Raw genomic sequence first — 18,557 nt, 5'->3', positions numbered from 1 at the left:
CGTTGTGCGCACTGCGGAGAGGATAAAAGCTGCCCTGCGTCCGTCATGTGATGTCGACTCTTGCCTGCTCATTGCTCATTACGGTCAACACTATCAATTGCGCATCACACTGTGAAAACTTTATGTAAATTGAATGATAGTTGGAAAACAAAGCTCATTTCCTGTTGCCAGTAGGTGGCGCAGTCAGTTACATTCCATAGAGACTAATAGATCTGTTGAAGTAGGGGCTCTAATGTAGCGTGAGCAATTTTGTGTCAATTGGACAATGTTACAACAACTTCATTTTCACACTAATCAGTAGGTGGCGCTATGACACTGAGGAAATATTGACACATAGAGCTGTTCTGGCTTGGAGTCTGATCATGAGACTGAAAAAAAAAGAACCCTTACATTTCAATAGGGCCTTCCTGTCTCCCACTTTTTGGTGCTCGGGCTCTAATAACTCAAGGACTTAATCAATAGTTTTTTTCCTGTATTAATGCCAATTTCTTATATTACAGTCAATTGCTTATTTAAAAAAAATGATTTATCACAATTTCTGTGACATTAGTTCCTTCCTAAGAGAGAGTGACAGACAGCAATATTTCTTTTTCTTTTTTTGTATTTAAATAGTGAAATAATTCCCACTGAAAGCCTCTTTTGCTGCATCAATACACAGCAAACATAACAAGCGTTCACAGCATTCTACAACTGCCCGGCACCTTTACTGTACATAGGCTGACAACTCATTCATCTAATTCCGACATCAATGAGGTGCGAGCGAGGAGGGTATCGGATGCCATGCGTTGATCCAAGAAGCACTTTGTCTCTGCTTTGGGTTAAACATGATCATGTAAGCATATCCTGTCATATGCTCATGATTACAATCTTCTCCCAAACTTTACCATGTGCTCTGAATGTCTAAACATAACATATACATAAAATAAAACATCCATTGTTCTTCAGCTGTTACACAAGAGGGAACACAGAAGAAACAAAAATGAAAAATGAAGCTCAGACAGGCGGGCATCAAGTATGGCATGTTCCACCCAACCCAGATTGTGAGACGGCGTCTCACACTCCTTCAAGATACCCGCAGAGGTGGAAGTTTTTCTCGCCAAACGGAACCATCCCTCCTCGGAGACATAGGTAAACTTTACCGGTGCCTCGTGCTATAAGCGGATCTCTACTACCGGTACTGTAAACTTTCTTCATGTATATTTTTGCTTCCTTGAGCTGATTTAAGTTGATCCTAGGTTCAGCTAAGGTACAGTACCGGTAATATGCTAATTTGTTTACATTTTGATATACAGCTCATAAACTCATAATATCCTCATTTCCAGGAGACCACAATATTTTATTTGGGTAGCTTATTAAGTCCCCTTTATTATGATGAGTGGTTCTGTATGTTTATACCTGGATATTTAAGGCAGGGATTTTTGTTTTTCCTTAGCTGTGACTACTGAAACATATAACACTCTAAGGAGCAGTGTGTTTTTTTTGTTGTTATTTCTCTGCGTATGAAAGCGCAATGGAAGAGTACCAAGTGTGTATGGGGCTTCCTACCTCTCGTTTGGAGAGATGTAATTTGGGGAAGGGGACATAACGTTTTTTCTATCTGTATGTATAACTTATTATTTTGTATTAATGGATGTGTGGCAGTGTCAGCGATATCCTGTGGATGCTTTAAAAGCAGTCAAATTCTTGTCTCTACCTCTGATTATGGTTAATTCAGTGCTGACCAGGAGTAATGATGATATTACTGTGAACTGTATTAGTTGGAACACCAAGGGAGTTAATCAAATTATCAAACGTAATAGAGTTTTATCCCATTTGAGAAGTCTTGATGTTAATATCGCTTTCCTTCAAGAAACCCATCTCACGTCCTCTGATCATAACAGATTATGTAAAGGGTGGGTGGGGCAATTATATCACTCCAATTATCAAAGCAAGTATAGGGGAGCTGCAATTCTTGTTAATAAGAATACTCCTTTTATTGTGCAGACTGTCACTGCAGACCACAGAGGGAGATATGTTGTGGTCACAGGCACCCTGTATAATATACCTATAATTTTGGCTAATATATATGCACCAAATGGAGATGATGCACAATTCCTGAAGACTTTTTTATCCTCATTACCCAATTTAAACACACACAGGCTTATTCTAGGGGGTGACTTCAATTGTATATTACATCCAGTCTTAGACCGCTCCTCTAGCTCTCCCTACAATATAACAAGAACAGCGAAGATTATTACTTCCTTCCTTCAAGTATACAATATGATTGACCCCTGGCGTTTCCTGTACCCTGATCTAAGATGTTATTCATTTTTCTCACCTGTGCATCACTCTTACTCTCGCATTGATTATTTTTTAATTGATAGCCAGCTGCTGACCTCAGTCAGAGATTGCAGATATGAAAGTATCGTGGTTTCTGATCATGGGCCTGTAGTTTTGCAAATATCCTTCCCTAAGAAAGTAACTCGGCGCCCATGGCGCTTCAGCAATACTTCACTCACTAATGAAGAGTTTGTTAACCATATAAACTCACAAATAGATTTTTTCTTATCCATGAATGATACACCAGATGTTAGCAAGTGCACTCTTTGGGAATCGCTTAAAGCTTTTTTGAGAGGAGAGATTATTTCATACACCACCTGGGAGGGCAGGAATAGAAAACAGCGCCTTAAAGATCTTACAGATCAAATTCATCAGCTGGACTGTAAATATTCAACTGCTCCCACCCCTGAACTTTTTAAGGAGAGATCAGCTCTGCAGACAGAGTTTGACTTGATGACCACCCATTATATAGAGCAACTACTGCTTCAATCTCGCTCTAATGTGTATGAACACTCAGATAAGGCAGGCAAGACTCTTGCTCAACAGATTAGGCAGTTCACAGCCTCTACCCTGATCACAAATATTCGTAAACATGACGGTCAGATCTCTAATGACGAGCAGGAGATAAATAATGAGTTCAAAGCATTTTATTCCTCCCTTTACACATCTGAGGTGATCCACAACCCTTCTAGGCTAGAGTCGTTTTTTCAGAGCATGGATTTGCCTCAAATAAATGAATAATTTATGGAGCAATTGGAAGAACCTCTGTCTTTGGAGGAAACTAGATCAGCTCTTTAAAGTATGCAGAATGCTAAAGCTCCAGGACCTGATGGTTTCACAGTCGAATTCTTTAAAAAATTTGGAGATAAACTGCTGCCAATTTTACTCACTCTTTTTGAGGAATCCTTTGTCGAGGGCCAACTTCCACCCACACTCTCTCAGGCTTCTATCTCAGTTATATTGAAAAAAGGTAAGGATCCCCTTAGTTGTGGGTCTTATCGTCCAATATCACTCCTGAACGTGGACTGCAAATTGTTAGCCAAGGTCTTGGCCCACCGCCTAGAAGCTACCCTACCTTTGATTATCTCTCCGGATCAAACTGGTTTTATAAAAAACCGCCTCTCTTTTTTTAATATTCGTCGCCTTTTAAATATCATGCAGAACGCAGATCCCAATCAGCCATTACCCGAAGTAATTATCTCTCTGGATGCTGAAAAAGCGTTCGATAGGATCGAATGGGGCTACCTTTTTCAGTGTCTAGAGAGATTTAAATATGGTCCAAAATTCATATTATGGTTAAAATTGTTATACAAATCCCCAATGTCGTCAGTACGCACCAATAATATGAACTCCCAATATTTTCCGTTGCAACGTGGCACGAGACAAGGATGCCCATTGTCCCCCCTCCTATTCGCGATAACTATCGAACCTCTCGCGGCATCGCTACGCTCCTCGCCTGAAATTCGCGGCATATTAAGGAATGGAAAAGAACATAAGTTATCATTATATGCTGATGATTTATTATTATATATTAGCGATCCCCAGAATACTTTATCGCACATTATGACTACACTGGATCGTTTTACCGAGCTTTCTGGGTATAAGATTAATGCTTCAAAAAGTGAGCTTTTTCCTGTCAACTCTGCTGCACAATCATTTTCTTTTAATTCCTATCATTTTAAGGTGACTACTGATAAATTCACATACTTGGGTATAGTTGCACCTCGGAAAATCTCAGATCTCTTTAAACTTAATTTTACTCCTCTTTTAGAACGCACCAAGATGACCCTCGACAAATGGTCTTCTCTTCCTGTCTCATTAGCTGGCAGAATTAACCTAATAAAAATGAACATATTACCCAAATTCTTATACCTGTTCCAAACTATACCAATCTTTATCAACAAATCTTTTTTTTCCCATCTCAATAAGATCATCTCTGATTTAATTTGGAATAAGAAACCACCTCGTATCCGTAAGGAATTTTTACAAAGACCCAAATCGGTGGGGGGGATGGCTTTACCTCATTTCCAACTATACTATTGGGCAAGTAACCTAAGAGCCTTGGCTTACTGGCTTCAAACCTATGCTAACAACGAAGCCCCTGTCTGGGTCCAAATGGAGGCTGATGCGAGCCTCCCATTATCCCTCCCAGCCTTGTTGTATTCAGCAATGCCTATCACACCACGCCGTGTCTCTAGTGCCCCCCTTGTCTATCATTCTCTGCGTATATGGGCTCAGGTGCGAAAACACTTCGGTTGGCAGACTAGCTCGCTTTGTGCCCCAATTGTGGCAAATCATCAGTTTCCCCCCTCACTTGAGCATGACTCTTTCATAGTCTGGCGTGAGAAAGGTATTGTCTCATTTAAAGATCTGTACATAGCAGGTATTTTTGCTTCATTTGACCAGCTCAGAGCTAAATTTGATTTACCAAAATCACATTTTTTAAGATTTCTACAGGTCCGAGACTGGACTCGTAAACAAACTAGATCATTTCCTGCAATCCCTGAACAACAGCCCATGGATACTCTGTTCCCAACAGCTCCATCTAATAAAGGCATAATATCCATCATTTATATGAAACTCTCATCTTTACAGACGACATCTCTTGATGCACTGAGAGAAGCATGGCAGGCTGATCTGAATTTACAAATCACAGATACTGAATGGTCAAATATATTTACAAGGATACACTCCTCATCAATTTGTGCCAGACATGGCCTACTCCAATTCAAAGTAGCACACAGACTGCACTTGTCTAGGGCTAGAGTCGCGAAGATGTATCCGACAATTGATGATTCGTGTAATAGATGCAATTTTTCACCTGCAACATTAGCACATACGTTCTGGTCTTGTCCGAGACTCTCGGGCTACTGGTCCTCTATATTTGATGCCCTATCCAAGATAGTTAAAAGGCCAATAGAGCTGAACCCGCTCACGGCTATATTTGGTATCCAATGTGAGGATGACCACCTTCCTAGGGCACAATCTGATCGCATTGCTTTTGTCACCCTCCTAGCGAGAAGAATAATTTTACTTAATTGGAAACAGGCTGCCCCGCCCTCCTATAAACATTGGGTTTGAGATACGCTGCAACTCTTGAAGCTAGAAAAGATCAGACTTGCTCTGCGACGTCCTACTGATAACTTTAGCAGGATATGGCAACCTTTTATTACATACCTGCTTGAACAAGTGTGAAGTTTTGTCCTATATGTCATGTACAGTATATATTGTCATTTATCATTACTGAAAACCACATGAATGATCTCTCACACACACCTTATGTTTTGTCTGTGTTTTTTTTTTTTTTTTGTTTTTGTTTTTGTTCTGTTTTGTTTTATTGACGACAATGATGGGTATATATATATATATATATTTTTTTTTTTTTCTTTTTAAATTATTATTATTTAATTCTTTGTCCCCTGGGGTGAGGGGGGGGGGAATGTTTTCATATACGTCCGTATGTATGAGATTTCATCTTCAATTGTGAAAACCAATAAAAAAAAAAAAAAAAAAATGAAATATGAACATTTTGAGGATACATTGTGTCAATGTGAATTTGCAGATGTGTTTCTAAATGTTATAATTCACATAATACGAAGCTAGCAGGGTCGAAATTCCGCATAGATAGATAGATAGATAGATAGATAGATAGATAGATAGATAGATAGATAGATAGATAGATAGATAGATAGATAGATAGATAGATAGATAGATAGATAGATAGATAGATAGATAGATAGATAGATAGATAGACTTTTAGTCTTCTGACAAGACGGAAAAGAGAGAGGAGGAAGTGGTGTGCTGTTTTCATTACTAAACTCGCTCGCACATCACTTCTCATGGGTGTTTAGTGCCTGACGACTGCAATCAAGGAAACTCTGGAGAAGATTAGGTATTTATGGTCAACTCATGGATCCTCTGAGCTGCTTATTATGGGTGATCTTAACCTCATCCGGTGATTCCGGCCACTCAGAAGAGCAATGCAATTAACAATTTCGCAGTTTTGATGGATGTCATTCGAAGAAACAAACCCCCCTGGAGTTTTTATGCTGGATTTCAGAGCCCCAGAAGTTTGTGTCTCAAACTAAAGTAAAAGGCAACACTGCCACATGCATTTAATTATGAATATGGATCAACTATTAATAACAGCAATGTAGTCTTATTCAGCTTCTCAAAACTATGTGTTACCTATTCGTCACCTTCACCTCGAATCCACTCGGGCCTGTTGCATGAGAACTTTTTCAAATATTCCCTTTGAACAAGCTTCTACCAGTATTTCACCAGGTCCTTTGTGTTATTTTTCCTGTATCACCCAATAAGTATTGAAGCTGAATAATATACCTTACGTACTTTCTTTCTTTATTATAATACTTTTGTAATTGTCAACATTTCCCACATTGACAAACAGAAAAATAAGAATATAACCTTTTCTTATAGCTTGTAGCAGAACATTTTTAATATTTTCATATAACATCTCGAAAATGCAGTAGAAGGTGCAGAAATGTGAAATCACCCATAGTTAATCTAGTCTCCAATTATGAGCTCTTCAATCTCCAGTCTGAAATTGGATTGGTACAAAATATACCACAAACATTACGAGTTGTCACACATGCCCACAGGATGAATGATGCATTGTTGTTACCTGCATTCGTTTTCTGAATTATTTTTTAATCAGAAATATTTAATTTCACAGTTTAGTAAGTGCACCTCATTATCGGAACAACGAGATCGAAGTGAAAGAAACGTATATTTTGTGATCATGTGCTTGTGTGTGTGTTGATCTCACTTATCAAATACACAAAGCCGCGTTGGATGAATATAGAGAGCTGAGGACTGACCATGCAAACCACAAGTTTCAACGAAACAGTAATAAAAAAAAACATTGTTAATTATACATTTATTTACGAATTAATTAATCTTTACACAATTAGACTAAAAAGTAATCAATCAATAAATTCTTCAAATTAAAAAGGGATTTACAAAAACTACAAAATCGTCTCAGGTTTTGAATGACATTATACGATTATCCCAAACCCCGGTTATCTGAGAGCTTCTTAGATTTCGTGGCTAATTTGCTTTGTTTTACCTTGTTTTACCAGCACAAGGCCCAAAGTGTCACGGAATGGAGAGGTTGAATGGCGAAGCGAAATGACTCAGCAGGTTGAATAGCAAATAGGAAAAAGGGAAAGGGATTCATTAATACATTCAGTTACTTATTTCTCTTATTAAGATGCATTTTCAAATGAATTTTTAGATCACTCACTAGACGGCACCAAGTTAATACTTATTTCAAACTTTTGTGAACAAAAATCAAATACAACGAGACCCCTGGAACGCGTTCACATAGACCGATCTATAATGACCAGAAAAACAAAGAAGTCTCAAGGGGCATTATGAAAAACGCAACAGGAAGCCCGCCATTTTGCATTTAGTGACCATTTTGGCCATATTCCACATTTTTACTTTGAGGTACTTGTACCAGGGCTTACATCAGATCAACTTCAAATTGAGATGAAAACATAAACAATTAAACATTAAAATTACAATTTCTAGGACTGCAAAGCAGCACTGAAAGGGCCTGAGCACTAGCATTTTGAAGCACGGGATGCGTTTTGCGCACTGCGGCAAGGCTAAACGCTTCCCTTCCTGCGTCCGTCACGTGATGTTGACCCTTGCCTGCTAATTGCTCATTAGATTAAATATGTTTGTTTTGAATCATTGCCCTATGATCTATGTTGTTTTATATAGATCTGTGATCTACTGAGTCCAGTGTCATACAGATTGACCGACAGAACCGAACCATCACAGTACAAACACAAGCATATACAAATAATTATAATTAAATTTGATAGATTGGGGACATCACTGCTGTCTCTAAATTTAACAATCCTGCTGTTTGACATTTACCGTCTTTCACCTCAACGAGGGCTCCTCCTTCATCGCTGCTTCACTGTTCGTGTGTGTGAGTGTAATGCTGCGTTCCAAAAAGACTTGTATGTCAGATATTCTGACCTGAAATTGCTCAGCTCCGACTTCACGTCAAACGTAAACAAACATGTCTGACTGTGAGAAGCTGATTACTTTGTCTCTTGATGAGACAATTCAACTGTAGCCAGCGCAGCCTCCGTTCATACAGAAACAAAGAGGAGGGCGACGACACCATTACCTTTTCATTAGACTTTTATTCTTGGAAATAATGCATAAAGGAGAACACACACTGTCATTGAATCTCACGAACCAGGAAACAGTTGTCTTAAAACAAACATATTTAATCATATGAACTAGTTAAGAATTCATACTTATTCATACTGTGCAAGGTATGAATGTGTGTTCTAATCCTAAAATGACATGGACATTATGAAAAATAGATAAATTATGTAGAAATCAGTAGAAACAAGATCTATAAACAAATCTTTCATTTCATTCAATGAGTTATATTTTCTAGGGACATAAAACTGTGAATAGTCTATTTAAAACAGTGAACTATGAATATGTATAATCTCCTTTATGAATCCTCACGTCTCGTAAAATAGGAATGAATCTTAAAGGGCACTTATTATGAAAATTCCACTTTTGTATTGCTTCAACACGTTAATTTGGGTATCTGGCATGTCTACCGTCCCAAAAACTCTGGAAAAAACCACTCCTGTGATTTTTTGTGGTTCCTCTATGTCAGAAACGATACGCTAGAGTGCGTCAAATGGGATTACGACCGGAATAAACGTCTCCGGGGTGAGCTCCGTCACCCAGGAGCTTGTGAGCTAACGCTAGCTCCGGGGGGAGCGCCCGTGAGCTGATGCTAGCTCCGGGGCTCCGGCGTTAGCTCGCGAGCCGGTGAGATGATGGTGATGATGGCGATCAGTATGTTTATCGGCCACTTAGATGTCTGACGGGTCGCGAGCTAGCGTTAGCTCGCGAGCTAACTGCGCCAGCTCCAGCTCCCACTGCTCCCACTGCGGGGCTGAGCTAGGGCTCTTGCAGCCAGGCTTCGGCCCACCTGACTCTGGTTCAAAACGATATGGTTGCAAGATTGTATCTTCATCTCCAGTAGCCCTATTTCTACAGAGGTAATGGATAGCTAAATATCTGGGCGCTTGTATCTCGTGAAGGAGGGAGGAGGGGGGTGAGGGGGCACTCAAAACGGGTCAATCAGTGGAGGGCTGTTTTAGACAGAGTAAAAAGGGTGCTGTTTTAAATGATCCTTGTGGTATTTTGACCAAAATATGTTACAGACATTTCATTAGGACCCCAAGGAACCATATCAACTGTGGTAAAATGGGCATACGATGGGATCTTTAAATCTTTTACCACACTCAAATCAACTAAACGGTTTCTCTCCTGTATGAATCCTCATATGTGTATTTAGATTGCTCCTTTGGTTAAATCTTTTACCACACTCAGAGCAACTCAACGGTTTCTGTCCTGTATGAAGCCTCATATGTGTCTTTAGACCCTCCTTTCCGGTAAATCTTTGAACACACTCAGAGCAACTAAATGGTTTCTCTCCGGTATGACGCCTCATATGTGTATTTAGACGGCTCCTACTGTTAAATCTTTTACCACACTCAGGACAACTAAACAGCTTCTCTCCTGTATGAAGCCTCATATGTTTATTAAGACCCTCCTTTCGGGTAAATATTTGAACACACTCAGAGCAACTAAATGGTTTCTCTCCTGTATGACTCCTCATATGTGTATTTAGATTGCTCCTTTGGTTAAATCTTTTACCACACTCAGAGCAACTGAATGGTTTATCTCCTGTATGATGCCTCATATGTGTATTTAGATTGCTCCTTTGGTTAAATCTTTTACCACACTCAGAGCAACTGAATGGTTTATCTCCTGTATGACGCCTCATATGTGTATTTAGATTGCTCCTTAGGTGAAATCTTTTACCACACTCAGAGCAACTAAACAGCTTCTCTTCTGTATGAAGCCTCATATGTTTATTTAAACCCTCCTTTCGGGTAAATCTTTGAACACACTCAGAGCAACTAAATGGTTTCTCTCCTGTATGACTCCTCATATGTATGTTTAGATTGCCCTTTTGGGTAAATCTTTTACCACACTCAGAGCAACTAAGCGATTTTTTTTCTGTCTTACGTCCCATATCACTTCGAGGCTGTTTGTTATTTCTAGTATTTAAACCAGTCTGAGGTTCCCTGGTCTCCATCCAATCATCCTTACTGTCTTCAGTCTCAGAAGAGTCTTCAATCTTGTCCTGAGGACCTGGTTGTGAACGTGCATCAGGACCTGAGTTCCTGGCAGGTTCTGGTTCTCCACAGCCCACTCTGTTCTCCTTCGTCTCACTCGGATGAAGCTTTGACGATTTAAGTTTCTCTTCATCTTCTTCACTCTTCACAGCGACAGGAGTCAATGTGAACTTGATATCAGCCTCCTCCTGTCCTTGAAGCTGCTGTCCATCCCGATTGGTCCACCAATCCTCCTGTTCCTCTTTAATGTGGGGGGGCTCTGGGTCCTCCTGGTACACAAGGGGGCTCCACTGCTGCTGCTCAGGGGGAACCTCTTCTTTAATCACCATCAGTTGCTGGACGTCTGCAGGACACACTGAAACACAAATACACACAACATAATTTCAGAGTTTCCAGAAGTGTTTTGAAAAACTGTCGTTTAATGTCGACTGTTGTGATTTTTGAACGGTCACATTCAGGAAGTAGAGATGTTGAGGTCGTTTACAGTTGGTGTAACAACGCAGCTCGTAAAGGAAGCAGCATAAAACAAAAGGGTTTCTGGTAAATAACGTTTTTCATTTTGGACCAAATAAACCAATTAGGTCATTACCTTTTTATTAGACCTTTATTCTTGGAAACACATTCAATGCATAAAGGAGAACACACACTGTCATTGAATCTCACGAACCAAGAAACCACTGTCTTAATACAAACATATTTAATCATATGAACTAGTTAAGAACAGAAATTCGTACTGTGCAAGGAAAAAACTTTAACCCTAAAATGACAAGAAGGACATTATGAATAATAGATATATTATGTAGAAATAAGTAGAAACAAGATATATAAACAAATCTTTAGTTTTGGCCAATGAGTTAAATTTTCTAGGGACATAAAACTGTTAGTCTATTTAAAACAGTTAACTATGAATATGTATAATATGAATATCTACTGATAAATCCTAATAAAACTTTTTGAGCAAACAATTCATTTCTCTCCTTTATGAATTGTCACGTCTCATAAAATAGGAATGAATCTTAAATCTTTTACCACACTCAAATCAACTGAACAGTTTATTTCCTATATGACTCCTCATATGTCTATTTAGATTGCCCCTATGGTTAAATGTTTTACCACACTCAGAGCAACTAAACGCTTTCTCTCCAGTATGAATCCTCATATGTGTACTTAGATCGCGCCTATGGGTAAATGTTTTACCACACTCAGAGCAACTAAACAGTTTCTCTCCTGTATGAATCCTCATATGTGTAAGTAGGTGGCTCTTATGGCTAAATATGTAACCACACTCAGAGCAACTAAACGGTTTCTCTCCAGGATGACGCCTCATATGTTTAAGTAGATGGCTCTTATGGCTAAATATGTAACCACACTCAGAGCAACTAAACGATTTTTTTCCTGTCTTACATCCCATATCACTTTGAGGCTGTTTGTTATTTCTTGTATTTGAACCAGTCTGAGGTTCCCTGGTCTCCATCCAATCATCCTTACTTTCTTCAGTCTCAGAAGAGTCTTCAATCTTGTCCTGAGGACCTGGTTGTGAACGTGCATCAGGACCTGAGTTCCTGGTTGGTTCTGGTCCTCCACAGTCTGCTCTGTTCTCCTTCATCTCACTCAGATGAAGCTTTGACGATTTAAGTTTCTCTTCATCTTCTTCACTCTTCACAGCGACAGGAGTCAATGTGAACTTGATATCAGCCTCCTCCAGTCCTTGAAGCTGCTGTCCATCCCGATTGGTCCACCAATCCTCCTGTTCCTCTTTAATGTGGGGGGGCTCTGGGTCCTCCTGGTACACAAGGGGGCTCCACTGCTGCTGCTCAGGGGGAACCTCTTCTTTAATCACCATCAGTTGCTGGACGTCTGCAGGACACACTGAAACACAAATACACATGTTTATCATTTCAGAGTTTCCTGAAGTGTTTTGAAAAACTGTTGTTTAATGTCGACTGTTATGATTTTTGAACGATCACATTCAGGAAGTAGAGATGTTGAGGTTGTTTACAGTTGGTGTAACGACGCAGCTCGTAAAGGAAGCAGCATAAAACAAAGGGTTTCGGGTAAATAAAGGTTTTCATTTGAGGCCAAAAAAAAGTCCCATATCACTTCGAGGCTGTTTGTTATTTCTTGTATTTAAACCAGTCTGAGGTTCCCTGTTCTCCAAATAAACGAATTAGGGCACTAACAGAGGATAACAGGGGGGGGGCAGTTAATTAGTTGGTTAAGCTACTTTCAGACAAGACCTGTGGGTCAAACTTAGTGTCCAGACTTTCTGTTTCACACATGAGCAACACAGCAGCAGGTTTTCTGCACAGACTTGTTGACAACAGCATCAAATCCTCTTCATTATTCAGGTGAGCGGTGAAATAGATATATATAAAGGCTAGATGTCTCGTCCGCGTTGCCGGCCAAGAGAGTCGAACGTCCGCACATGGCGGCCATCTTGCCACAGGCGACTCCCTCAGCCATTACATTGTGTTGGTAGTGGTACATACTTTTTAAAATAATCATAACATGCTAAATTTTCAGATAAAATCAAATCAAATAATTCCTGATGTATATTTGTAAAGGGAAATATTGTACCTATTTTAGAACATTATTCTATTTTTTAGAAAATAACATAATTATTCATAAGTATGCAGTATCATAACTATATCTCTGACGTTTATAACAAACCAAACCGTTTAAAAATCGGTTGAAAATTTAGCAAGTGATAGTTATTTAAAAAGTACGTACCACCACCAACACAATGTTTTGGGTGAGCGAGCTGACCGTGGCAAGATGGCCGCAATGTGTGGACGTTCGACTCCGTTGGCCGCGACATCGAGCCATATATCTATGGGTGTAGCCATAGATACATATAAAGACTAGATGTCGCGTTTGACGGAGCCGGATGTCTGCACATGGCGGCCATCTTGCTAGAGTCAGCTCACTCACCCATAATATTGTGTTGTAGAGGTACGTACTTTTTAAATAACTATCACTTGCTAAATTTTCAACAATTTTTAAACGGTTTGGTTTGTTATAAACGTCAAAAATGTAGTTATGACAATGTATAAATTATTAAATTTTTTTGAAAATAACATAATTATTCACAAGTATGCAGTGTCATATCTACATCTCTGACGTTTTTAACAAACCAAACTGTTGAAAAATCGGTTGAAAATTGAGCAAGTTATGGTTATTTACCACTACCATCACAATGTTATGGGTGAGCGAGCTGCCTCTAGCAAGATGGCCGCCATGTGCGGACGTTCATCTCCGCTTGCCGGCAACGCAGATGAGACATCTAGTCTTTATAGTTCAGTAAAGTTGGCAAGACATTCACAGATTCGGACTTCCCGGATCAATAAGTCATAAGCGAAACGTTGTTAAAGCACAAACGCTGCATAATTCCCACCATAGTAATGTGGACAACGGGCTACAGGCGAGTTTTCATCAAAAGGAGTCGTCCTCCGTGATGGACACACAACATGGGTGTCTACGTACAGCTTGCTGTGAAACAAGTGCACAGGGACCATCTAAAAGTGCACAGAAAATTCATATTTAATATTTCCCAAAATTATACAAAACATAATTTTTCCAAACGTATTGCTGTAGCATAGCCAACAGGAGACCCTGGATCTATGACGTGATTTTGGTGAAAACATACAGTAGTAGAACGAAGTTATTGAATAATATTCATATCTAATATTTCCCAAAATTAAACAAAAACACTTTTTCAAAAACGTATTGCTGTAGCATAGCCAACAGGAGACCTTGAATCTGTGACGTGATTTTGGTGACAATATACAGTATGAGACCGAAGTTATTGAATAATATTCATAATTAATATTTCCCAAAATTATACAAAACTCAATTTTTCAAAACTTATTGCTGTAGCATAGCCAGCAGGAGACCCTGGATCTGTGACATGATTTTGGTGACAATATACAGTATGAGACCAAAGTTGTTGAATAATATTCATATTTAATATTTCCCAAAATTATACAAAACACAATTTTTCCAAACTTAGTGCTGTATCATTGCCATCAGGAGACGCTGGACCGGTGTCGTGATTTTGGTGAGAATAGACAGTATTAGCCCGAAGTTATTGAATATTTTATATAAAAAATATTTCCCAAAATTATGCGAAATCACTTTTTCCCAAAATTAGTACTGTAGCATAGCCAACCAGACTCACTGAACCTGTGAAGTGATTTTGGTGAAAATGTACAGTATTACAGTGAAGCTATTGAATAATCTTCATTAAAATATTTCCAAAAATTATGATAAATTACATTTTTTAAAACTTTGTAGTGTACTATAGTCAGCAGGACTCGCTGGACCTGTGACATGATTTTAGTGAGAATATACACTATTACAATGAGGTTATTGAATATTTATGTAATATCCCTTTTCGGTGTTGCACTTTGTAGACGGTCCCTGCGCACTCGTTTCTCAGCAGGCTGTACGTAGACACCCATGTTATGTGTCCATCACGGAGGACGACTCATATTGATGAAAACTCGCCTGTAGCCCGTTGTCCACATTACTACGGTGGGAATTATGCAACGTTTCGCTTAAGACTTATTGATCCGGGAAGTCCGAATCTGTTGCCAACTTTACTTAACTAGTCTTTATATATATCAATGGGCGTAGCAGCCGGGTGCAGCAGACAGAGACAGGAAGTGGCGTATTAACTCCGCTGCTCGAGCTGATGCTAGCTAACGTTAGCCTGTTAGCGGTTCCTCTGGGGACTGACCTGCTCTGTGCAGCCGGACTACGGGCTGCATCGCGGCATCAAGCAGCCTCCTCTGGCGGCAGATCTCCCGCTCGGACTGCTCCACTCGGTCTTCGTACTCCGCCAAGGTTTCCTCAAGCCCCGCGAGGATCTCCCCCACCGCCGCCATTAGCCTCTCGGTGAGCATCGCTCTCAGCTCCGGGACTTGAGCCTTTCCTCCTCCGTTCTCCACCTGCAGCAGGAAGTCTTCAGCGGCAGCGCTGATCCGCTCATGAACCGACTACCGCAGCAGCTGCACGGCGGCCATGTTCCTCCTCTCTGTGCACATCGAGTCTCTGAGGGGACAAAAGGAGCCAGCGGCAGGAAACAGATACTCCGGGCTCCGAGCCAGCAGCGACCCCTGTTGGACTGGAGGATGAAGAGGAAACGGAAGTACCAATACTGCACAGTAGAAATACTCTGTAACAAGTACTTGTTAAACAAGTACTAAAGTTTAAGCAACAAAATAAACTGAACCAGTGCTGGAAGAAGAATTCAGTTCATTCAATGAGGTAAAAGTACCAAGACAGAAACGTAATATTCCATTACAAGTAAAAGTACTAAGACAGTCAAGTATAAATACTCAATAATTAAATTAAACAAACTCCGACAGTAAAACCAAAAATAAACAACGATTTCTAGGACTGAAAAGCAGCACTGAACGGGCCCCAGCACATGCATTTTGAAGCGTTGCATGCGTGTTGCTCACTGCGGAGAGGATAAACGCTGCCCTGCGTCCGTCATCTGATGTCGACTCTTGCCTGCTCTTTGCTCATTACGGTCAACACTATCAATTGCGCATCACACTGTGAAAACTTTATGTAAATTGAATGATAGTTGGAAAACAAAGCTAATTTCCTTTAGCCAGTAGGTGGCGCCATCAGTATTATTCCATACAGACTAATAGATCTGTTCAAGCAGGGGCTCTGATGTAGCGTGAGCAATTTTGTGTCAATTGGACAATGTTACAGCAACATCATTAATTCATTTTCACACCAATCAGTAGGTGGCGCTATGACCCTGAGGAAATATTGACACATAGAGCTGTTCAGGCTTAGACTCTGATCATGAGACTGAAAAAAAAATAATCCTTACAATTTCAATAGGGCTTCACTGTCTCCCACTGTTCGGTGCTCGGGCCCTAATAACTCAATGAATAAATCAATAGTTTTTTTTATGTATTAATGCCAATTTCTTATATTAGAGTCAATTGCTTATTTAAAAAAAATGCTTTATCACGATTTCTGTGACATTAGTTCCTTCATAAGAGCGAGTGACAGACAGTAATATTTCTTTTCTTTGTCTGTATTATAATATTGAAATAATTCCCACTGAAAGCCTCTTTTGCTGCATCACTACACAGCAAACACAACAAGTGTTACATAGACACACAACCAAGCACAACATGAATTTACACTCAGCGTCAAACACATTTCCTCTGTGTCCTCTCTTTGGCCACCGTCAGCTCGAGGTGAGGTAGTGCAATAGCGCCCCCACTCTTCCACCTCCATCATCACTCATCACTCCAGGACTTTGTTTTTCCTCATGAACACATTCTTTATCTATCTCATTACATGCAAGCACGTTTTCTTCATCATGAATGATTCAGATTCTTCTGTCAAAGACTTGTATTCCAGTTATGCCATTCAGCTTAGTTTCTCATATTAAATAGTTTACATTTTTTTCCAGCAGCACCACTTCCTATTCAGACCCCCCACGTCCTTGTGTCATCTTTCAATACTTGAATTTTTAATGTTTCGCGACCAGCTCCCTCCTCCCCTCCCATCCATCCATTTTTTTTCTCCCGATTGATGCAATCTGAGGTTGCAGGCCCAGGCCGCCGGAGCTGCAAATTTACCCAGCAGCACACGTCACTAACAGGGGAGCGCAGGGATCCCAAAATAGCCCAAACAGCAATTTGTGAAAGGGGGCCCAAGTGGTAGTTACCAAGGACCGATTCTGACAACAAAATGAAGCAGACATTATGTGAACGCCCATCATTTGATGAGGCACTCATGCGAGCCCTGCTGTCTGATGTGCCTCAGCGATGCTAGGGTCTTAACTAGAGGCTGTTTAGAAACAAGTCAACTGGAAGATTTTGTTGTTTGACATGACATGTGCCTCTTGACAATTAGGAACTCTTTTAAATGAGGGCAACCCGGGCTTCAGTGCGAGCCCTGGATAAACAGATACTTTGACACGGTTGAGCGACATTAAAAGCTCCTCTAATGGTGCTTGAACGCAACGAAAGTGATTTGCTTATTCAAGTACACACGTTTCAAAACTGGGAGGACAATCTGTTGCATGATCTGCCTTGTGAGGCGGAAGGGCCGCCGTCCTGTCGCCAAACCTGTTAGAACCGTCTTTAGGTTGTCTGAATAATCCCGTTAGGAAGCTGACCTTTAGGGTAACGTGTTTCTGTTACGTCTGCAAAAACAGGTTGGAGATAATAAAATGCTCTAAAGGTGTCACTGGACTGGGGTTGTGTCACAGCCTGCAACTTTATCAAGCGATCCTTAGATGCTTGCATAATTGTGTGCTGCTGTTGCATAAGTGAGAAGAAATGCAGGGTTTAATTAAAAGCAGCTAACAAAGGCAACATTCAGGGGTTTTGTCGTTGCACAGCACACACTGCAATTCCTAGAATTTCTGCAAGCATCCCACAGTGGAGAAGCCTGATTTATGAAGACCGGCTCTGGCTCGGAACTGAAATAAAGGCATTCAGACTCAGTTTTCCAAAGAGCCCCCAAAAAAACTTGCAGATCAAAGAGTGCGAACTACACAGAACTTCTCATAATTGTTTTTGTCGGGTCGCTATTAACTAATTGACGCCAAGTAATAAACTGTCTCAGATATGAATCGTGTTTAACATCGGTTTTGCAGTTGCTGTCTGCGGGAGAGTTGTTGATGTGTACCAGTGCAGGAGCAGAGACACAATAACGAGCTGTAAATATGGGAACTGACACTCTTGTTTTTGAGTTTGTGCTTGTTTACAGCTCGTAACACAAAGGCCCGCCACACAACTGACTGACATGAAAAAAAAACCAGACCTCCTGGGGTCTCACCCGGTGTAACCCTACTTTAACCATCGAGTAAATCTCATAAAGCAATTAAATCATTACAGTTGAGTTGTTTATAAAAGCCCTGCATCGCACCCGTGGTGGGATAAACACGAGCCAATTACACATGTAAAACAGTTGAAAACATTCGTTTAGCACGTACAGTATCTCGAGTGGAGTTCCTAACTGTCATTTCTCACCACAAATACA

At 40.2% G+C, this 18,557-nt stretch overlaps 1 protein-coding gene across 1 annotated transcript; it reads right to left on the bottom strand.

The window, feature by feature from the left end:
* Positions 1–8,672: 8,672 nt before the first annotated feature.
* Positions 8,673–12,331, bottom strand: LOC133024960 (gastrula zinc finger protein XlCGF28.1-like). Its single transcript, XM_061092131.1, has 2 exons — positions 12,021–12,331; positions 8,673–10,887 (listed from the first exon to the last, which is right to left on the bottom strand). The coding sequence occupies exons 1-2, from the start codon at positions 12,136–12,138 to the stop codon at positions 9,638–9,640; spliced, it is 1,368 nt and encodes a 455-aa protein (XP_060948114.1). The 5' UTR covers positions 12,139–12,331; the 3' UTR covers positions 8,673–9,637.
* Positions 12,332–18,557: the final 6,226 nt, after the last annotated feature.

The sequence above is a fragment of the Limanda limanda genome, chromosome 18, assembly GCF_963576545.1.
Source record: "Limanda limanda chromosome 18, fLimLim1.1, whole genome shotgun sequence".
Classification (NCBI taxonomy): domain Eukaryota; kingdom Metazoa; phylum Chordata; class Actinopteri; order Pleuronectiformes; family Pleuronectidae; genus Limanda; species Limanda limanda.
Note: the sequence above shows the minus strand (reverse complement) of the source record. Positions and strands in the feature narration are given on the sequence as shown.

What these genes read in the sequence shown, in the direction of transcription:
- LOC133024960 (XM_061092131.1), bottom strand. Translation starts at nt 12,138, where the DNA reads ATGAAGGAGAACAGAGCAGACTGTGGAGGACCAGAACCAACCAGGAAC. An exon ending in CTCTTCTGAGACTGAAGAAA is followed by an intron (nt 10,888 to 12,020) that starts GTAAGGATGATT and finishes TTTGTGTTTCAG; the next exon opens with TGTGTCCTGCAGACGTCCAG.